At 44.9% G+C, this 23,127-nt stretch overlaps 2 protein-coding genes across 7 annotated transcripts in view; one reads left to right on the top strand and one right to left on the bottom strand.

The window, feature by feature from the left end:
* The window catches only part of LOC100122376 (potassium voltage-gated channel subfamily H member 8), a 91,538-nt gene extending 89,790 nt beyond the window's left edge, over positions 1-1,748 (bottom strand). For 2 of the 4 annotated variants that reach the window (XM_032598485.1, XM_032598487.1), the window contains exon 1: positions 1,293-1,744. The gene's annotated coding sequence lies outside the window, so the exon portion shown is untranslated. Of the gene's footprint in view, positions 1-1,292 lie in introns of all 4 variants that reach the window. The other 2 variants (XM_032598486.1, XM_016984284.3) reach the window with 2 other exon arrangements.
* LOC100678774 (heparan sulfate 2-O-sulfotransferase 1) overlaps positions 1-23,127 on the top strand; it is a 75,296-nt gene that overhangs the window by 34,233 nt on the left and 17,936 nt on the right. Inside the window, exon 1 of one of the 3 annotated variants that reach the window (XM_031927842.2) lies at positions 2,525-2,598. The exons of the other annotated variants lie outside the window; for them this stretch is intronic. Within the exon in view, the coding sequence (XP_031783702.1) occupies positions 2,557-2,598 (42 nt within the window). The 5' untranslated portion in view covers positions 2,525-2,556. Of the gene's footprint in view, positions 1-2,524; positions 2,599-23,127 lie in introns of those variants that run through there. 3 annotated transcript variants of the gene reach the window in all.

The following is a 23,127-nucleotide window of genomic DNA, read 5'->3' as shown; positions in this document are numbered from 1 at the left end:
TAAAAGCTTTCCGTTCAAAAAAGTACGGACATCAATTAGAATTTTTGCTCGACTTGTTAAAATTTCTCCCCGCCGAACGAAGCCCCGCGATCATTAACAAAAACTCCCCCCTCGTAATTGCCTTATCGAATTTTCATTAACAGCGCCTGCGAATCTCCCCACCTCTCACCACGGGCAAATTAAAATAAGCCCTCCTCAAAATAAACTCTATACCGAGCTTGCGAACAAAAGCCAATAAATTTCCCCAATAATTTTTCATCGAACTTCGAAACACCCTCGGGCATCGATAAACGAGCTCTACTAGCATCATCAGCAGCGCTGCGAGGAGAAACCCTTCGACTCGTGCCCTTTTTTTATTAATAAAGTACACAGCCCTTCTCCGATTTCGCGCTACGGCGAACATTACACGTGCGGGGATGAAATTCGCCAGCGAGCTTGCAACGCGCGCCTTTGAGAAAACGAGCTTTTGGCGTCGTTTCTCAAGTTCGAGGCGCCTCTATTTCTCTCTCACGCGCGCGAAGCGCTGTTTTATTTCTCGGACGGAGGAGGGATGCAAATTTGACGGAGAAGAAGCAGTTGGTTACGCCGCGAGCGTTTGGGAAACTGCCACTCTAAGTGATGCGTGTAATAGGTGGAAACGCGCGTTTTGCGCTCGCGAGAGTCGCTTGCGATGATGGATCGCGGGTGGCGTGAAATTAACGCTGTGCTTTATGGTGGGGTATAAATTGTGATTTGGAGATTTCGAAAGACGCGTCGCTAAAAATTGGGATCTTCTTGTTAGAGCAACAAGTTTTATCGTAGAATGTCTGTATCAGTCGATTGCTTTTTTGCCAGACGAACCGAGCATCATATGATCGATGAGTTTCAGCTGGATGAGATGGAATTTAATTTAAATGAAAAATGCTGCCCATAGTTCAAACATCACGACTTTGTTTTCCAAATATTCGGATACCGAACTTTGTTTACAAAACGTTACACGCGCGGATAATTAAGCAGCTTTTCACAACACAATTTTCGATATTTCGTATAGATAATATATAGAACAGAAATAATCGGGCGAATATCGGCAAATCCGTCAATTTTATAAGAGAAAACTCACAACAGCAGCAGTGCTGGCCCAACAAAATTTTCAGTCATTACAATTTACTGAAAATACAGACTCGTCAAAGTACACGCTCCTTCACCAGTACCTACAGATTCCCCGTCAAATTAAAGTTTCATAACCTCAAATCAGGCCAATTCTCCCACAACCAAATCCCTCCTGCACCAGCACCATCTCTCCCAACAATTACCTTAAGTAGTTATAATTCGGATCGGCTCAGAGCCCAAGGAGCATTTTCTTCGGCGCGTCGAGCTGCATCAGCCTCGTCGCATCATCGGCAACAGTCATCGCACACTTCACGTCGATCGAGATCACATCGCGCTTGGCCCTTTATATACAGGTTAAATCTACACTTTTTTGCTTCCCCTCAGCTCTGAAATATACAGGCGCGTCCGCTCGACGTATACTTTTCTTACAATCGGCAAACTCCTCTCGGCAGAAGCACAGAACGAAAATTACACAGGCACACAATATCCCGACCGCACAACTTATGAGTATAATATCGCTGCCAAGTGACCGGGACAGTGTTGCGGAGACGAGTTGCAATGACAACAAGGAGGAGAGGCGCGAACGCGGAGCGAGCGAACGAGCGACACGCACTCTCCGATGGCATCCGCGAAACTGAGCTCTCTCGGTCTGCCTGCGGGGGCCAAGAGCGAGCGAGCGAGCGAGAGAGAGAGAGAGAGAGAGAGAGAGAGAGAGAGAGAGATAGAGCCAGAGCATTGTCTTGGCCCGGGCGCCTGGCGGACTTGCGCCCGGCGAGTCAGGCGCAACATGTGGGAAAATCTCCGAGGTGCGCGCGCCTCCGCTGCCGCTGCCACCGCCACCGTGTCGTTGTGTGGTTATATAGCGCGCCTCTCTCTCTCTCTCTCTCTCTCTCTCTCTCTCTCTCTCTCTCTCTCTCTCTCTCTCTGTATACACATTCGATGCTCGCGGTACGGCAGGTGCTCTCCCTATGTCTTTTTTTCCGCGTATTGTAGGCTTTTTTTACCTGTGAGAAAAGATGTATGACGTTGCAATGGGCGTTTTGGAAAAACTCGTTGTCGAGCGAGAAAGAGCATAGAGGGGGCTTTTGTTCGATCGAGGATCGTTCTTTTTGGTTTTTATGGCTTTCCGAATGACTAACCTGTACAAACAGCGATGCTTGCATCATTGTTGTTTTCTTTCGAGTTTTATAGCGCGCGTGTTTGTTTCTAGCTCTTATCGGCATTCGGATGCGAGCCTTTTGTTGGCTGAGAGATGCGTTTTTTGTTCGTGCTGTGTACGATAATGCGTTAACGGGGTTACTGGCTCGTCTATCGAATTACGTAATGAGGACTATTGGAGGCCGTTGGGAAGGTTACTAAAAATTCGTGAACTATTGCAAGTGTGATTAATTTGGTGACCTTGAAATGTATTTTACAGCGCAATCGAAGAATGTTTGGTTATACTCGAATAGTTCAACACATTGCTCTATGCCGTCCTTCTGGTCCATCTTCTCAGTGCACTCGATAACCGTAAGTACTTTTAAAATGAAACTGTCTTGTATAACACTTGCCTGACCAGTTATAAACTATTACAAGTAAGAATACAACAGCTGACGTCCGAAAGTTGTTTACACTGTAAACCAACGGTTACTCTCTCTCTGCACGTGGTACGTAACTGTGTGCCTAGTCCAACTATCAGCTGACTTTCTTGCGGTCTAACCAGGCCCATCAAAAGAAAGTTCTATCTTAACGACTAAGCCCAAGTAAGTGCACTGAATTCCGATGGTTCAATGCATCTTCCAAAATTAAAAAAAAATTTCTATTGCTAAATATTTTATTGCACTCATGCAAAAATACTAGTAATAACTTTTTATATAACATAAAATTTGAAAGCATTCAATTTATCATCGATCGCTTAGCGCACTAATTATCGAAATGCATGATTTAAATTTAATCAAATTTAATTACCCGAACAGCCCAGAGCAAAGCATTCGATGCCATACCTCCGAGCAATATCGTTCAAAAATAATTAGCCACATGATGAATGACCGTCAAAACACGTCCCCCCCTCCGATACACCACCGAAACATAAACACCGACTGTTTCACGAAAACGCCCCGGTAATTTTTCATTCGCAGTCACATAAAGCTCGCAACGGCGCGTCATAAATATTAATAACAGCCCTTTCAGACTTTCCTTTCTAATGCAAAGCGCGCTCGAGGCTTGTGGCAGCTCGCTCGAAGGAAGAAAAAAATCTCTTCGCTCCTTCGTCCGCTGTAATCGTTTCCCGAAAAACAGCCTCGGGCTTCTATAAAAGAACGCTATAGTACAAAGCATCGCATCGTCGCTGCTCGAAACCGCGCGAAATTGAACCGAGGCGCGCCTAGTTTGAAAATCCGCAAAGTCCTTTGACATTGACGCATACGGCCGCTGAGAAGCTTTTTCTCTCATTTCACGCGCGCACGTGTAGCATTTGGTACAGTCGTCGCAAAGAGAATTGAAGCTGGCGGCGAAACGAGAAAGCATTTTTCTCTGCCGACTCCTTAATTAGGCGAGCTTTTTGCGCGAAGGGATACATAGCAGCTGTGTGTGTGTGTGTGTGTGTGTGTGTAGTTGACGCGGGCCGATTTGTAGCGCACGCGCTGGAATATTCTCCAGGGGGATACACGCGCGCGTCGTGTTTGCTTTAGCGGCGGAGCCTAAATTTTGTTCTTCATAAAGAAGCGCCACTCGGAGAGAGGGTCGCGCAGATTTGCGGACAAGCTCGGAGAGAGCGAGCGAGAGAGAGAGAGAGAGAGAGAGAGAGAGAGAGAGAGACAGAGAGAGAGAGAGAGCGCGTTTTGCCTTCATAAATTTCATTTTTTAAGAGCGTTTGCTTTCAGCGGAACGTCGATTTATGGATATTGGACATCTCTGATATATCGTCACGAGGAGGAGTACACACCCGTGACTCTGCGCGAGCTTTTTAAGAAACTACGGGGAAATTCCGAAACGGCCGATGGTTTCGCGAAGGAATTTCGTTGTTATTAAAGATCCACGACCAGAGAATAGGTAAACACGGAAACGAAAATATTCTCGAACGAATTCGGCTGGTCGTCTGGAACTGATGGCGCTAACGAGAGGAACTCACTGAATTAGAAAAGGTAAACTACGTCTGAAATTTGCTAAAAAAGCACGTCTATTTTTAGACGGAGCTTTTTTGTTCGTCCGGAGATCGGACGAGGTGAGGACTAGAGGAAAAAAGAACGGCTCAACTCGGGACGTGATTTCGCTATTTTTACGCATTCGTCGTGACACCGATATTTGTTTTCTACGTCACTAATAGTATTCGCGCGTGGCCCAGGATTAATAAATATGTATAGAACTTAGCTTCGACAGGGCGAGGAATGTGAGATTTCGAGTGTTATGTAAGGTGTTTTGTATAATTGAATGATTGCCTGGATCACCGCTATCTAAAGGCCATTTTATTCTTACGCTTATGCTTTACTCGGTTTTACAAGGTTTACAACTTTTGAATTTGAACTTAATTTTAAGCTCTTTTACTTTTTCTCTCGAATATTGGCACTTGGACTACTATTCAAACTGCACTGCGTATACTCTGTCTTATCTTCTCCTTTATTCGTTTCATTTTTCTCGCCCGCAGCAGTCTTTGTTTATGCGATTAGAGCGTCTCGCGATAAGATTCAGCAGTAGCAACTTTTGTTTGTTTTTGTCTGAAATCCTCGGATTCGGTCATCGCGTTACGAAACAGCTTCGAGCGTTTTCATGTGAACATATTGCATTTTGCGTATAATTTCGATTATCATGCGTTTGCACTCTCATGCACAAACTGCAGTTGTGTAATAATAAAAGGCAACGAAATCGTTCGCTTCAACTATAAGCATCGTTGTCTCCCATATCAGCAAAATCAACGGCTAGTCGATGTCTGGCCCGACTTACAGCGAAGTAAAGGTGACTTTTACACCACCGAGATAATGCGACCAGGCTTAGGATGTTGGATGGCGTCGTTAATACCATCAGCTCCGTTAAGAAACACCCGGAGCTTTTTCTCCAGCTCCCGCATGAAATATTCAACCGAGAGTATGCGCATTACTCGTATTTTTATTCGAAAACCTACTATCGCGTTGCACTCCCAATCAGACGTACTGCTCTCGACACAAAGAGAGGAATCAGTTCTCGATACACTTTGCCTCTTTGTTTTTTCCCACGCGCTACGCCTCGACTTCCCTCTTATCTCTCGCTCGCTCTGAGCTGCTTATATTCCTCCGGTTACTCCAGTAGCACACTTTCCATCCCACTTCCGTTCCTCTTCTTCCTTCTTTGTTCCCTCGCGCCCTTTTCCACGTCTTTCAGCGCACAGCTCGCCGACTCTCTCAAACACACGCCGAGACTCTTTCTCACCGTTTCGTATAAGTTGCCGTCCTCACTTTTGCGTAGCGTTTGCGCTCAACTTTATCCGCGCCAGAGCCGCTGGAAGAGAAAGAAGAAGAAGAAGAAGACGACGACGGCACGAGGGACTCTACTCTGCGGGAAAAAGAGGAGGGATGGAGGGAAAAAAGACAGCGACGAATTTCCCGGGGGGGATTTCGATAATCCTGCCTCTGTATCGCTCGAGTGTGTTACGCTGTGGTGGCGCGCGGGCCTTAAGGCGTAAGCGTCTTTCCTGATACGCAGAGCTATACCCTGTACTCCTTCCCCCGGAAAATTTAATGTCCGACCGTACTCTCTCTCTCTCTCTCTCTCTCTCTCGCTCTCTCTCTCTCTCTCTCTCTCTCTCTCTCTGTCTCGGACTTTTTCTACCGCGCTATAAATAAGCGGAAGCCATAGGATTTCCGTTCGTTTAATCGAGTCAAAGTGCTTTGAATTACCCAGCTTTTTCGCTGCTATTTTTTCTTCTTTGCTCTCCGAGGAAGGACCGTATACGCGCGAGAAATTATTAGCTTATGTGGCCCCGGGGCTTAACTTCGCTACAAAGAGGGACACGCGTGTGTCACATATGCGCTCGCTGTCTTGGTGATGATATTTCAAGTTGGAGCAATTAGCGCCTTTGTGCGGCAGGGGAAGTAGTCTGTGTATTTACTGAAACGCATGGTTGTTGTATTATACGGTCATTCGAAACAAAATTATGCTGGAAGATTGCGAAATCTCCCGCGAGTTTGTTGTGATTATAGAACGGAATGTTACGGCAAATGTGTAATTTCGAGCTGGAATTTGGTTCGCAGTTTTGACTGATGAGCACATTAACTACGTTTTTAAATATACACATTATAATGGAATAGTTATCGAGCAGTATTTCACAAAATAATTGTATTTTAACAGCGCTAATCAAGCGTTAGCCATACACAATCCACCAGGACAAATTACCATAATCGATTCGAATTAACAGTCCGGATTAATCAGTCAAATCGAAATCGCATTTATACGAATTCGAATTAGCTCGTCACTCGACTATAGCTATAATAAACGTTCTCCACACCGGCTTGCAGCAGAAATACGCTCGTAAAGCACGCGGAAAAGAAGCAAAAGCCGAGAAAAGTTGATCCGCGTAGTTGCGCTAAACGCAAAAGCTGCAGCGGCAGCGGTGGCGTCGGTCGCTTGAACAGCTCGTCTCGTAAATGCCAGAGCGAGTTTAGCCACTTTTACGTCATATCGCATAAGTCCGCTAAAGCCGCTTTTCATTGCTTGCTAATTACCGCCCAACACACCGCAACTGACCGCTCGCGCGGTTAGTCGATGCTGAACCGCTGTGGGCGATGTATAGACTGGGCCGAAACGTTCTTTTGTCATTTCAGGGATTACTATTGTGAATGTGTATTGCCGTAATTTTTCCAAGCTTATAAAGAAAAAAAATATACAATCAAAAATGCTTCAAACTGTAACTGAAATATTTCCATAGCTCTGTACAAGAAAGTCTTTGAGAAATTTAATTAATCTAAAAATTTAGCTCCACAAACGCTCGTGTATACACATTTCCATTTACCTGAAAGTTAATTTCCTCGACGTCTAGCTGCGCGAATATTCACTTTGTACACTGGAGCGCGGGGCTCACTTCCCTGTAATTGGAGAGTAAGAGAGAATAGTACAGCATTACAAACAACGCTCGTCGGAAAATGTTTTTCTCATTTTCTCCGAACGCTCGCCACTCCCGCGTAGTCTTCTTTATGGTTGCTGGAGAGCCCAGCTCGGTTATACGAACCTTTCGGCGCATAAGAGCTGGTATTTCCCAAAGGGAGTCACCGCCGCGAGTCGATCAATTCGTCGCTGGAGCTTTCGGTTTCCTGTTTTATAACTCACGCCGGCGGCAGCTTTTATCGCCCGGATATAGAATCGAACGTCCTGCTGATGCTCTATAATCCTCTGGCTGTGTGCGGCCATCGGGGAACTATACTACTGCTGCTGGACTCGCGTTTAATGATGCAAGTCGCTTCGCCCGCAGTGTTATATAGAGTGAATGGAAGGCGAAGGATTATTCTCGGTGGAAAGAGCTGAATGTCGCAGGAGCCTCGAGCGGGACTCGGATATATAAATCGAGAGCTGGAGGTGACTATTTAAAGGACTGGATTGAATATTAAGTGGCGTGAGGTGCATTGAACGGAGAGCTGCACTGAATAAGTTACGAAGTCGCGAATCGGATCGTTAGAGCTTTTTTTATCGAACGTAGCTGTAAATACCAAGGCTTTTTAGAATGACAAATGACAATTGTTATTCGTTATCCTCGCTAAGTAGATAAATCCGAGTCTGGTCGGACGCACAGCTTGAGGTACAGCCTAACCCCAACAAGTCCGCGACTGCTTCCAAAAGCTCTCAGTCTCCGCAAGCAAGCTCCTTTAAAGCTCATAAAGCTGCGCGGCATACACGAAGAAAAAGGAAGCTAAGAGTAGCAGGAGCCGTAAAAAATACCCCGCGCACTTTCCATCCTCACGCTATCTGGAGGGCCACTTCTTCCTCTGCCATTGGGGTGAGGGGGGAGGGGGTCCAAACAAAGGTCCGCCTTCTGGGAATCGTGACCGTTCGTTTGATTCCGAGCTGCGCCACTGTACAGCCGTACACTACTAGAGGGAAGAGAGAGTATAGAGTGAAGTCTCGTTCCCATGGGATGTCCTCGCTCGGCTGCTTCTTCTTCTTCCCAAGCGAAGGATAGCCCGCCGGTGGCATCAGCGGCGATGAGAGAGTCTATCCCTCCCAGGGGTGGCAAGAAGAGGGGCTTCGTTTAGGACGGGTTTGACGTTACATTTAATCTAATTTTCAGAAGGTTATCCGAGGCCGCCGAGGCAACGAGAAGAGCACGGACTTGATCTGCCGCACGAGCGAGCGCCCAAGACGAGATAGCGAATCTTGCGGATTGTGATGCTGCCGAGAGAGAGAGAGAGAGAGAGAGAGAGAGAGAGAGAGAGAGAGGAGAGAGAGATAGTTCAGTGATGGGTTTTCGCTGGGAGTTTATTGTTTCGCTTCGTTTGTTTTGATAGTACAAATAGGCAGAGTCGTTGAAATTTTCAGCTGCAGCATATTACTTAAATATATAAATATTCGTTGAAATCGAAAACGCAAAAGTATACAGCACGCAAGCTCGCCTTTTGGCTGGAAAAGCACATTTCATGCGCGTACGTGTTTACGCACATGCACACACAGATAACGGTGCAGCGTGTTTACGTACTATACGACTGATATCAAACAGAGGCGCATTTCTGATTGCGTTATAGCCGCGCGAAAAAGAGCGAAATTCAATTTCCGCACGTAAGTATAGCATCGGCCGCTCTGATTTGATATTACTCGCAAAGTGACGGAACAAGGCTGCTGTTAAATAACTCCTACACTTCTACAACTTGTGACGAGCTTTGAACTGGATGAAACAAAATACAAATTAGTTATGCATTAACATATTATCGTTGTACCAATTTAACTTTCCTGCGCGACGAGCTAATATAGTCGAGTCTAATTTTAAGGGCAAATTGCCCTCCAGCAGCTTTTCTAGAATTTTTTATTTGGTTAACCACTTTAAAGCCTATATCAAGAAGCAAATAACCAGCGCTTGTGTAAGCGGAAAAATAATCTCTCTGATTATCATTTGGAAATTCTGATAATTAACGGTATAATATCACTCGACCCCGACTAACTCTCTCCGCAGCTTCAATTAATCCGTCCTTTCCTGCCGGTCGCAAAGGTATAAAATTGAAATAAATACCGAACGCTTCCGATTTAGCCTCGACCGCGTGTACTCAAGCTTCAGCGCCAATAACTCGATATACCATATTTCACATCGATCGCAGCCTCTCTTTCTCTCTCCAGCGAAGCGGGAAAATTGAGAAAAACGATACGATGCCTTCGATTACCAGCTATAGCGTTTAATTAATGGCGTAGCCAGCTTTTGTTCTGCTATAAAGCCTCGATTTCCCTTCCGATACGAAATACGTTACGAGCCTTGTAAACAATAATCGCGCGCAGAGCTTGCGCGCGTTTCGGCACGCGAGTGTGTGGATGTGCATGTGCGTCGACCGACGAATCCCATTATATACTGCGGTAGATTATCCCGTGGTACCGAGAGAGGCTACGCGCAATTTCCGCTCTCTCAGAGCGCGTGCAGTACCATTAGCGCTGCATATGAGCAGTCTCGGTCTTGCGCTGCTCTGCTTTCGTAGTTTCCATCTCCGTGGACGTCTCTATCCATCTAGTGGTACGCTTTGTTTCCCGTAAATTTACTGCGGAGTTTGTGCTTTTGTCACTTGGAGAGAGAGAGACTCTTCTGGACCGAGGGTAAATTGAAATGTTTGCGGCTGTTGTGTTCGTTAGATGTGTGAGGTTTCGTTTGATTATTTTTTTCTGCAATTTGGAGCTGTATGGTTGTGGAGATCAAAGCTTCTACCTAATTAACGGAAGGTGTACGCAAGCTTTGACCTGACGTGTTTCACTTTCGAAACTAGCTTCACCGATTTGCCTATTGTTCCAGAATTATGTAAGCGACTGTTGCGCGATACTGTACACGAAAGGATTTGATTAAAAATGCCGTTTCGTATGCTTGTAAATACATATCACGAGAAAAAAAATTGTATTATCTTTTCATTTCACGTTTTTACAAGAAGTTTTCCGTGTCTGTTTATTCGGACGCGTTTATTTATACTGTTGCGTCACGCGAATACTGCGGATCGCAATTTCAAACGACCACATTATCAAGCATCTGAGCCACATAACAATGTTAGGTTAAACAAACTCGATTGCTCCGTCCAGGCAAAACGTAAAGCGTTTGTAATTCCAGTGGAAACATGAAAAAAAGAAGGAAGCACTAAAGAGCTTTCCTCAGCAGTAGCAGAGATTACATAGTCCATACCCATGAGAAAAACAAGAACCACCCCGTGCTCAGAGTACATTTCCATATCCTCAGGCTTCTCATAGCCCAAAAAGCTCTATACGTTCGATTCCACATCCACGCAGCGAACCAGCCGCATCTCTCAGTCAGCTGGACGGAAGAAGGAACGAGCTGCGGAAGGAAGGAAGGAAGCCGACGCGTACCGGCCTGATTGTCGCGCTCCTTTCGCCGCTACGTTATACTGCATAGCAGGAGGAGAAGCCAGTGGTGCAGCTCCGAATAGAGCCAGCCGCGCCAGCCGCTGCTGGGGGTCGATGACTGCGGCCCGACGCTCGCGTGCATGTCCCTCGTGAATACAAGCGCGCCTTCCACTGTTCTAAATATAGAACTTGCGCGCTCTCGGCAAACAATACACTCGCACACACACACACACAGAAGCGATCGTCCTTTGCCCCCGCCGTGCTCTGCTTTTTAGTGTTTCTCCGTGTTGCGGCCTGCAGCGGATTATATCGCGCGGGGCCAGTGAGCTGCATGTCCGTAATGGGACACGCCGCGCCAAGCCGAGAGCTTATACGTTGCGGCACTGCTTTTGCAGATGAAAATAAAATATGGATCGGTCGGCGTCGCCGCCGCAGTGCTCTGCGCTACTCTCGATTCTCGCAGGCGATGTGTTTCAACGGGGGTTACGTAAACGCGCGAGGATCTGCGCTAAAGAGCTTGTTTCTCTGTGTGATGGCTTGATTGTTTATGGGCTGTACTCGTTTTTTTTTTTTGCGTGCGGCGAATGGACTGATTTTTATTACACGCGCACGGGCTGGCGATCGTTAGCGTCTACGCTGGATAATTGAAGAATCTTGATATTTTTTTATGCCGCTCGTTATTTCCGCGGAGTTTATTTTCTTCGGAGCTGCGGGGGTGGGTATGCGTGTGACTTTTTCACTCGTTTATTTTTCTCGGTGAATGCGCTCGAGTATCGACTTTTATGCTGGGGATGAAGATGTGGTAGGTTGTGTGTAGGTGTGAAAAATGTTACTAGTTTTTAACATGGTCTTTTCTATTTACTAAATACCTAATATGGAAAAAGGTCAGTGACAATTATAATTACAGTAAATATTGCACCATTTTTCCCCGCAGGTTGAATGTAAACGTTTTTTTGGGTCAACGAAAAAATTGAATGTTTGGAAAACTAATGGTTTCGGTCTACGTGAATCTTTTGTTTTGCGCGAACAAACAATAGCTATTGTCCGCGTTTTTATTTCACAATTTCACTGCGTATTATACGAGTCTGGAATTTCTGGACACTGAGCCTTCCGTCGGAGATTTCTCTTATTTCTATAGAATTTCAATATTTTATTATCTATTTATATAAATAGCTCACTTTTCAATTGAATAAAATTAATGCATTCAAGATTTTTGCATGATTGCTTTAAACAATGCCAATAAAAACAGACCGAACAAACAATCAATATTAGTATAATGTACTCAGATTCAGATCGTGTGTTCTTTCCATAAGTGCTTTTCAAAGTAATCCATTACGCAATCGTCTTCACCATTACCTAAATAGCGAGCGAAGCATCATATTTTTTCTCGTGGGCTCTTATAGTACTCCGCCTAATGAATATATCGAGAACAAATCTCCGCATATGTTCGTGTACATCGATAGCTGGCATATTCCCCACAGAATAAACCATCGTTTTTATCGTTCACCTTGGGCCACAAATAGGACACAAAACAAAGCACGACACGAATTCGAAAATGCTTGCTCAAATAAATTTTTATCGATCCCTGCGCATATACGCGACACACTATACGCAACGTGAAAATGACCACCCAGTTTTTCAAACAAATGCGGAACAAACACTTTTTCAATCAATCTCCTCCCGCACCTCCAATCCTATTCACGTCCAGACATCCCCTCTCGAATACCCGCGCGTAGAGCTGATCGCAAACAAAACTATTTATCAGTGGAATCATCAGAACTCATATTTCCAATTCTTCGAAAGCTCGGACTCGATGCGATTTTTCAAAGCTCCCCATGCTCGCTGAAAAAAGCTCAGCAGCGATAGCCGATGAAAAGCTCCGAGAGGCCAGGGACATCGGATTGAGAGGCTTTGCATTACTCGGATGATACGATCAGGGCGATAAGTGCCATCGACGACGGTATACATACACAGAGACAGACGGCTTGTAAAAGAGACGGGGTCGACCCGCATAATTTCTGGCGGCGCGCAAGCTCGAGAGAGAGAGAGAGAGAGAGAGAGAGAGAGAGAGAGAGAGAGAGAGAGAGAGAGAGAGAGAGAGAGAGAGAGAGAGATGGATCATCGATGGGCCGACGCGCAGGGGCTTATCAGTGTCAGTAGGTTATCCGGGCAGAGCCGCCGAAACTCCGCGCTCTCGAGTTACAAGCCACGAACGCGCACCGCCGACTACTGGCCAGCCCATCTGCTACTACCCCCTCCTCGACGGTCCATATAATCGATACACGCCGCCGTCGAAAGAGAGAAAGGTATGTGTAGGTACAGAGAGGGATAAGCCGTGCGTGATGAAAGCTCGACGAATTCGAGAAAGAGAAAGACTGAATAAAATAATGCCAATATGCGAAGCAGGAACCCTGGTAGAAAATTAACGAGTGAAAACCGTTAAAAAGTTAAGTTTAGTTGACCATTATTATCAAATTTGAATGTAAAAGAATAAAGCAAAATGTTGCTAATATTTTAGTGATGCGTGTCTATTATACCAACACAGTGTTATTTTTAAGTTAAAAATTGTTTTTTCCTTTTTTTCTTGCATTAAAACGTTTGCATGTTTTCTTACAAATATTTGGATTTTTCACGATTGCAAGATATTTTTCTATAATTTCTGGATTGTAACAGTCATTTGACAAATTTCAAGCAAGTGTGCTGTTTTATCTTGAGTTAATGTGTATATCTATGCATTTATAATGTTTAAACTCTTATTTATTTAAATTGTTAACCACAACTTAGCTAAGTGGCCCAAAACTTAGCTTATTAACCGTTAACGTTTCTACCAGGGAAGGAGAGCATTGGATCGGATTAGATTAGATTAGATTAGAATTTATTTCACTCCGGGGAAAAGTGTGTACCTCGCCTGAAACGAGTTGGAGAAAAAATTGAGAACTATTTTTTCCGAGCCTCGGAATCGCATACGCGGTGTGGGTTATGATGGGGTCTTCGCGATAACAATTGTTTTTTACGGTCTAGATACGGCGATCTTTATGGGTAATCGGGAAATAGTTGGCGCTCCTTACGAGTGCAGTTCAAATGTATAACGCGTAAATAATAGCTACGTAAATACAACACTACAAGAAACCCCGGAATAATTCAACTGTTTTATCATCGTCGTCCTAAGAGATTACTCGAATTTTTTCCGACAGCGAAAACCAATTCCCAGCGCCAAAGGAGAAAAGTAATTTAGTATGCAAAACTGGCTTGGCTCGTAAAAGCAAAAAAGCCAAGAAGAATTCGGACAGCCTGAATTATATGACACGAAAAAAAAAACACAGCATAGAGAAAGCGTGCGATAAAGTCAACGTGTATTTTTCGCGTATAAACCCCCCTTTCTCTTTGTGTTTTTGTGCGCCCGACGTTTCGTCAACCCTTCGACACGCCAATTTCGTCGGCATCCGATAGTTTGCGCGTCGTCGAGAGGAGCTTTTCAAACTGTTGAATGTGCCGGCAAGCTCGCGCGCGTTTTTCCCTTGCACGCCTCGATGATCCATACGGGTGTACGTGTATAGGTAATGTTCGAGAAAATTCGATAAGCCGTGTCGCGCCACGGCTACGACTGACTTTGATGGATTGATTGAAAGGCCTTTGCGCCGCAAGCCTCGATAAAATTATTGTGGCGAATCAATTTTTGCGTGTAACTCTATTACGACCAAAAGTGTGCTGAATTTTGCTTAATTAAAAATTATATCGAACGCTACTCCAAAGCGATTGTGTTTGCTTATACGATCCCGCAGTGTCCCGCAATTAAAGTAACCCCAAACAGCGCTTTCTCACTCAGAGTCATTAAAAATTATAGAGTTCCGAAACGACACTGAGGAGATTGTATATAGTACATCTAGCTCGACGTCACAAAGAGTCACAGAGGCGCGCGCAAAGTTCAAATTTCAGAATCACGCGGGAAAGCGTCGCTCCGACGCCTCCTTGCGCTCGCGGGCAGTATCCCATTAACATAGCCGCGCGCGAAAGTTGGAAAGTTCATTAAAATAAGCGGGGACGAGGATGTATCCAGTCCCTGTGCACGCGAGAGAGTCGCGTAATTCGATATGCCGAGTAGCAGTCGGGGTCAACGGTAGACTGGTGTTTTCGCTAGTTGGGCGAAGCTGGTCCCTTTTTTGAGGATTTGGGAGATGGAACGTGGAGGCGTGTTAACGCCGTGGATTTTAACGTGGTTCGTTTTGAAGTTACTTGGACTAATGTGTTAATGGATGTGTACTCGGTGGAAATTAATTATCAGGCTTTAAAATTTCTGGAAATTTGACCTAAATTAGATTTTCTTGTTTTGCTGCAGTGGAAACGCTGTTGCAATGTAAACTATGCGCACTCTCCACTCAGCTTCGGTAAACACGTCTGTTTGAGACAAACATAGGGTTCTCGAAATCGCAGTAGGGTTGCATTTTTACACAACGTCCAGTAGAACCCTCTTTTTCGTCATCGAAACAAAGCGCGTAGTTTCGATACACAAAGAACGCGATATTTGCGATTCAAATCATCTTTTCCAACTGAAATATAACGATTTTTCGATAAAAATTCCACCACTTCATGAAATCCTTTTTACACTCATTATTCTAAGTCTTACCCAACGTTGACTCTCGCCACTTGCGCTCACGCTCGATTCTCGCCCAGCACGATATTAATCATCTCCGAGACGCTAATCATAGCATACGCTAATTCAAGCCCATCTCCGTAGAGTCGCAATGACACACTGCTTGCAAGCTCGAAATCCAATAAACATTTAGGGAACAATTTTCGGAAGCTCGCGGCGAGCGCTCGCACGTGCATAACGAGCAGGTTCTCCCGCGCGGCCCTTTAAACTCATTAGAGGGCCCCGTATAGCTCTACACACGTATAGCTACTCTCAGTGTATTACCGCGAAGGAAGCAGCGGCGAATCGATCGTGAAATAAGATTGGCTCCGGCGACTTCGTGCCTCCCTCGGGAGCGGCCCTGGCTATGTGGCTATATGTATATACAGTATACACGGACTTATTAGAGAGAGAGAGAGAGAGAGAGAGAGAGAGAGAGAGAGAGAGAGAGAGAGAGAGAGAGAGAGAGAGAGAGAGAGAGAATAGCACAGCGCTTTCTTGCAGATTTTTAAAATACGGTAATGCGGTAAGCACCGTTAGAGGGATGTTACTCGGGGGAAAGCGCCGTGGCTTCTGCTCGAATAAAGGTTGCGCGAAATCGGGTCGTTCCTGCGGGGGAATATTAGAGGACGAATATTTTAGCTTATCTCGAGCTAAAAGAGTTTGGCAAAATCAGTTTGATGGAAATTGGACTATTAATTTCAACTATCCAAGCTGACTAACTTTTTCCAAATCTTAGTTTCGCCATATCAACACTCATACACACAAATGAAAATGTCTTCTCCACGTGAAAACGATAAGCAGTAAAGGTGTTATCGCCATGACAGCAGCCGGAGCATTATGTACACGGTTACACTTGTAATTGAGCCGGACGTTTGACCCGACGTGGATTTTCATTCCCGAGAATAATTTCCAAGCTCCGCGTCGCCGCATTCCCTCCGCGCGCAAAGTGCTCTGACCCGCTTCTTCGCATCTTGGCGCGCAAGTATACCTACTCTTCCCTATATGCGCAGAGGAATGCGCCGCGCGGGAGACTCTCTGAATTTCAAATTTTCTGGATTCGTTAGCGGAGCTCGTCGCTTTCTCGAATTGGTGGAAATCGAGTGCCCTATTCGCTTCGCTCGTTTCTTTTGTTTTCGTTTTCGTCTCTCGAGCTTGCGCGAGCTTTTCGCGCAGTATATAGCGAACGGTAATAGGCTATGAGGGCCTCGAGAGGATGGACTAATTGAAAGGGGCTGTACTTTGACGAGATGCCGGCTCTGTCGTTCCAGAGGGGCATTGTGCATTATGCATAGAATTTTATTCGGCGAGGAACAATTGACTCGGGCACGCTCTGGAATATGATAATTGATCGTTGGCGCACGAGTGGCTGCTTGTCGCATAAGAATTTTAATAAGGTCGAACAAAGGTTTGCTTTTCGCGATTTTCGCTGTACAAAATATTATAATCGAATCAATTTATTTTCCTCTCAACCGAGCGATTTCTCCGCGGCAGCGATTCGAAAAAAAAAAAATAACGCAGCACTGCGGCTATTATTCGATAAAACCCATTAACCGCGATCTCGCATTCGGCCATTGAAACTCGCCGCGAGCGGAATTCGCGCGGCACGCGATGAACGCCCCCGCAGGGGCAGGTGACCCCAGGAAGTCGCTGCACACTTCCTTGCGGGCGAAAGTTGCAGCCCCGGCGAGAATAAGCTGCAGTGGAGAGAGAGAGAGAGAGAGAGAGAGAGAGAGAGAGAGAGAGAGAGAGAGAGAGAGAGAGAGAGAGAGACAGAGAGAGAGAGAATCGCGTTGCAGGCCGAAGTTAGGCGCGCAAAGTGATGTAATGGGTCATTAAACGGCCAAGTTACCGCATTGACGATGCATCGCCTGTCCGCGCGCTACTTGCGAGCCCATATCTCGCTCGTTTTCACGGGGATATTCGCGCAGCAGACTGCACGCCACAAGCTGCCGCCACCGCGGACGACGTATCGACCTGCTCCTGCCGCTCAGCATGGCTGCGAGGTATAGAGTTGAACAAGGGACGTTCACACCGCGTTGAGGTTCTTTTTCAAGCCGTTATATTTCTGATCTTTTCGCAAGAATAACGAATAATAAAATTTTCTACCAAAGCAAAAACATTGTAAAAAAGTAATATCAGAAATCATAGCGATAAAAACTAAGGTGTCCGGTCAAAGTCCGCAGAAAAAATTGATTTTCCAGCTAGACTGGCATTTCAAGACGAGTTAATAACAAAATAATAATGTGAAAAAAAACATGATCAAAATTCAATTTTTCACTAGTCCAAAAGTCACTCGCTATTCAAATCCGCCAGTTGTGAAGCTGCCATAAGGCGCGTTGAACGCCGAGTCCGCTCGCATTAATGGCTGGTACGTGGCTGCACCGGCTGCTATTCTCCTCGTTTTTTTTCTGTATGCCGAGAAGAACACTCGGCGGGTTCGATTTTTGTTTCTCCTTTCAGCAGATGCTTGCAGCGCTGTATCTGGCAAATTATTTGTGAAAATGTGGGAACGGATTATTGAATCAAAAACTGCTGACAAAACTTGCAACGAGTCTGCGTTTTGCGCACGATTTTCCAGCGATAGGGGGAGCGCTGATGCTGCTGTTTGAGTGAAATTCGTTCGGGAAAAATAGATGGCAATTTTTAACAGCGTTCTGCGTACAAAGGTAAGCCATGATTAAAAATTGATCAAACACTTTTGAGGTGTCAGAAATTTAATGAAAATCAGCCTTTCGCTTAAAGTTTATCAATTCTAAATAAATCACAGCTTGAAATATATTCTCTGACTTGCCGTTTGAAAAATATTCAATTGCATTAATAGCAGTGACACCAAAGAAATTATTATAAACTTTTTCGTCTCCTCAACACACAAAATGCACTTGGGCAACGCTAGAAGCGAAGCTACAAGTGGCAAATTGCTGTACCAGTGCTTCTCAACGATCTCTCCCGTTTTACTTTAACCGGGCGAGTCCTCGCTCTCGTTTCTTTTTTTTTTTTGCTCCACGCATTCGGGGCTAAAATTCAAGCTCTTCGGCCCAGGTTGGCCGAGCAAAACGTGATCGGCATGTATCTGCTCTCCGGTTTCTATATCGATCGAATCGATGTATTCGCGTGCAGTCTGTACTCGATTATATACATACTGGCGCTTCGTTCGACGAACAAATTTGCAGGGTATATAGACCTTGGTCGAATCGGAGCTGAATTGAAAAATTTCGTCTGTTCTCTTTTGAGAGGCGGTTCGTGGCCTCAGCAGGCGTTACACCAGACCCTCCCTGTATCGGGTTTCTACGCCGGTTCATGCAAGCGAGAGTAAGCGAAAGCTTTTTATTTATAATATGGCTGAATGCACCAAGCGCTTAGCTTAATTTTCTTAAGTTTAGAAGTTCAATATCGCAACTAAGTTTAGATATTTTTCAACCAATGGATTTGATTTATTAACGGCTTAATATTATAATTAACGTCGGAATAGCTTATCAAGACTGTGAATTATTTTTTGAAATGGCAACGCATCAGCGTTGGAGCCACTTGCATTTCCTCCCCAAAGAGATTTAAATGTATTTCAGCCGAGTCGGTAAAATGCGCAAACTTAGTACTTTCGCGTGTATTATGTCATTCTCCGTCTTTCTTCAGATTTATGAAGAGTCTGCATCTCTCGCAACCTTGTGCACACGCAGAGTAGGTGTAGAACTGAGTGAATAACGTTGCGTGGCAGCTTTCGAAACAGTTTTCATTTCTTTTCATACCGATGCATACTGCGCGACTCTGCTCGTCATCCACTTCAAGACGTACAACGAAGGACTTTGACTAGAAAAATCCTCTTGCGCAAATAAATTACCGCGCAAACGGATCTCATTGCTCTATCGAAAAATCGCGAATAAATAATTTATCAGCACACATCTTCCGCAGCCGCGACTGAGATACAATCGCGCCGGCAATGCTTCCACAACCCTCGAATCCGCACAGTCGAGTCGAGTATAGACCAGAGACTCCATCGACTGGTATCTAGGGAAGTCGCTGGTGCACCAGCTAGAGGAGCTAAGCGAAAGTTGGCAGCACAGGACACTCGAGCGACGACAGTAGTCTGCGGCAGGCAATCGTCAAAGCTCACTTTTGGAGGAGGCGAAGTAGCGACGCGGCGCAGGTCGATCCTCGAGCTTCGACTCGGGCGCGACGAAAGCCAGGAGGCCGAGCGCGGAAGAGTGTCGTCGAGAGACACTTGTCTTTCCTCCCCTTTGTGCGCGCACGCGGAGCTTGCCGTTTCCCCGCGCGCCGCGAACAGCGGCACTTTCGAGCGCGCGAACGAGGCCGCAGCCTCATCGAGACCTGTACGCTCGAGAATCTGGATTATACTGCGCGGAATCGACTCCGCTCTATATAGCTATGCCGGACGATTATTATGCAGCTTCGCTCGATGTGTAATGCTTGCGAAGATTCAAGTTATGATAGAGTTTTATACAAAGGAGAACTTTTCCTGAAAATTATCCTGTCGCACGAAGCGAAGATGGCATGTTGGCTCAAGATGAATTATGCATACTGTGCACGCCTAATTTTCATTGGAATTCATGACGAGCTAATCGATGTTTGGCTAGAATTTTTCATGCAAGTGGATCGAGTTCTCGGATTGTGGGTATAGTGGGAAAAGAACTATCCGAGTCCTGCGCTCCCGAACTGGGTGAACGCCCGCCGGAGGCGGGAATAACACTGATTGCTATCGTTAAATCAGCTTCGAGTTTATCGCGGCCCCGACTGGTACAGGACTTAAACTACGAATGTTGATGTTATCTTCGCGATAAAACGTATCGATTTTACTCGCCTATGCGGCAACGACGTAGATTACGAAAATTTTAAAATGCGACGTATAATTTGAAAGTTGTATGCTTCAGTTGAGGTCGGGGTGTGTTGAAAAATTAATAATGGTTTAACTATAGAAGTATGATCAATCGCCGTTTACCAAGACAGTGATTATATCGATTCTAAAGTTCGAATAAAGTTGGGTTCGATTAAAAGTTTTAAAACCGCTTTCTAATAAAGTCAAGCATTTACTATAGTACTAATAGCAGTATACTGCTGTGTTTTATCACAAAGTTTGTGAATTCGGCCAAATATTTATCACAAAACCATCGGATAATGCAGCCATGCAACGCTCGTTCTAACTAGGCCAAATTCTTAATAATTCAAACTTTGCAAGCAGATTACGAAAACGCCCGACTAGCTTCGTGAAACTATTTAAGAGCAACGCCTATTCGAAATACCTCACCAGATAGCGATCGATTAACACACACACGCTCAAGCCAAATATTAGCTACTCAGCCAAAATGCATTACATGTGTATCCAATGCAAATGTTTGTTGCCTCAGCAAACATTTTGGCTATTCAGCCGGAGCTAACGGCGTAAAGGTTCGACCTCTTCTCGGTAAACAAGCTCGATAAAAAAGAGCGAAATAAGAAGTAGAGAAGAGCTGGTCAATTTCCTCGAGTAGAAGAAAATAACGAAAAGTTGACGGGCCGATCGAGCTTTTCGATTCGGGGCATTTCGAGCACGCTATAGCATCGCCGAATAAACGGATTTCCGAGTTTAATTAGACTACAGCCGAAGGCATTAGGTGCACGGAAGGCCTTACAGCTTGATATTTCCTTTGCACCATCGCTTCGTGTATCTGTGACGGTAAATGAAATGCATGAGCTACACGGGAACTTCGTTCGATACTTTTGAGCTAGAATGTTTTATTGTTATATTTTATTTCCGCACTGATTGCTGTATTATCCAGCGGCTGCCATATTGTTCCCGAGTAACGAGATTGTTAAAAACAGCTTAGGAAGAAACTTTTCAGAGTATACACTTTCAATAATGAAGTTTGATATACATGCATCAAATATTTCTCCGCGCGGAGGCGAACATTTTTTAAATATTAAACGCATTGAAGACTGACGTTTTGTTAATCATACAAAAGTTGTATGGAGAGCTATTTTCTTCTCGTGCTCATCACGTTGTACGGAACTCGTTATTTCTTCTGTAAAGTTAAAATTCTATTTCATAAAGTCGCTTCGAATTGAGAGAAATGTCCGAGATATTATTATTTTTTGTCCTTGATTGAAGCAAAAAGTGGAATAGTTGTTTAAAATTTTTTATATTTTTACAATAGTACTGATCCATCTTCGATAAAAGCCAAAAAACAATATTGACCTGACTCAAAATATTGCACTACTGAGATCCAGAAAAAGCTCGGCAACTTGCAACTCCAATATAAATACATCGAACTGAAAAAGTAACTCGAGTCAACAAAGCACGATCGGGCAAGTCAACGCAGCGCAGAGTAAACATTCCCGAAACGCATCCGCAGATCAAATTCCGTACTTGATCCCCGAAATGAAGCCCTTGACGAGTTTACAGTAAAGCCTAGCTACAAAAGCAAAAAAAAAAAACCTGAAACAAGGCGCATCCCCACGAAAAATCGATGACTACCCATACTCCGGAAAAAAAGAGTCGCTGAAAAACAATCGCCGCGGCTGCGTTTGCCTCGCGCTCATTAGACATGCACACACACAAACACGCGGTACATGCATATAGGTATGCTTGGGTTGCGCCGACGGGTGTAACGACCGCAGCGTTGCAGCCGAAAGCTCTCGGCTCTGGAAAGTGGGGATCGATGGGTGCTGTGCTGCACGAGACTCCCTCCGCAGCAGAAGTGCGACGCGATGAGGCTCATGCCCTGGCCTACTTTTCCCGCGAGTTCGTTTCTTCAATCTTACTCGGCAGGGAGGGAGAGAGACGACGGGAAACTGTTGTAATTTTTCGCTTCCTAGGGTCGTATTTTTTTTTCCTTTCGTTTTCAACTTTACCGGAGCTTTTCTCTTTGGCCGTAGTTTTTACGAGGGCGCGAGAGAACTGCAGCGGGGTATAATTGCGCACCGCCGCGCGGAGGTGAGAGAGACTCGATTAAAGCTGGCTTTGCAGCCGGTGCTTTATACGTATAGCTGCTACTATAATGTAGAGTTTCATAACGAGGGATTTTTTTTTAATGAGAATTGCTATCGATTTGAGCGGAATATCACGGCGATAGGATGTTAAGTAGTCCTGATCGACTTATTATAGAGAGCTGGTGCTGGAACTATTGTGAATGAGAATAAAGGGTCAAGCAATACTTTGTAGTTAGGTTTTTAAATTGATCGACGAGGCTGTAACAATACCATTTTTTTTAAATTCTACCATTTAAAACTCTTTCATAAAATCCGATGAGAATCTTAACAAATCCGCGCAGGTTATATAGTAAAGCTTAAAATTTAACTCAGAAAAACATATAAGAGCAGAGATACATAGTTCAATAAAAATGTTTCCTTGCCAAACAAAACCCGCAAAAAACGACCCGCTCGGATTTATTAAAAAAATCACACTTGTATACTCGGGAGAAACTTCTTTCACACCGCAAGTACCTACAGCAGCTATTGCCTTCGCGACACTGTGACGGTACACACACACACACAGAGGAGAGGCAAAGAGGGCCTCTTCTCAATCCCACACCCTCTTTATCGCAAAGCACGCTATACGGCTTTGTTCTTCCTTTCTTTTCCGTTCTCCATGTACTTTTCCGGAGCGCGCTAATAAACGTTTTTAATGCGTCCCTCTCTCTCTCTCTCTCTCTCTTGCGCGCGCGCGCGCGAACTTTTTAAGAGGTCATTCAAACCGAGCGAGCGGCGCTGCTGCAACATTCACCCTCGTGCTATACATTTCTTTTGTCTCGCGGATTCTGTTCGTCCCTTTATTTTTTTCCCTCGTTCACCTCGTCATTTTTACGGTCCTTTGAGCTGATGCTCATTGTTTTCCCTGTCAGCTTATACTAGCGCGTTCGCGTTTATGCTGGTATGTAATTAATGATTATTTTTACTCTCTAAAGGAATTTTATTGGCGCGGTGTTCAAAGTGTGTTT

Source organism: Nasonia vitripennis, chromosome 3, assembly GCF_009193385.2.
Source record: "Nasonia vitripennis strain AsymCx chromosome 3, Nvit_psr_1.1, whole genome shotgun sequence".
In the NCBI taxonomy this organism is placed as follows: Eukaryota; Metazoa; Arthropoda; class Insecta; order Hymenoptera; family Pteromalidae; genus Nasonia; species Nasonia vitripennis.
Note: the sequence above shows the minus strand (reverse complement) of the source record. Positions and strands in the feature narration are given on the sequence as shown.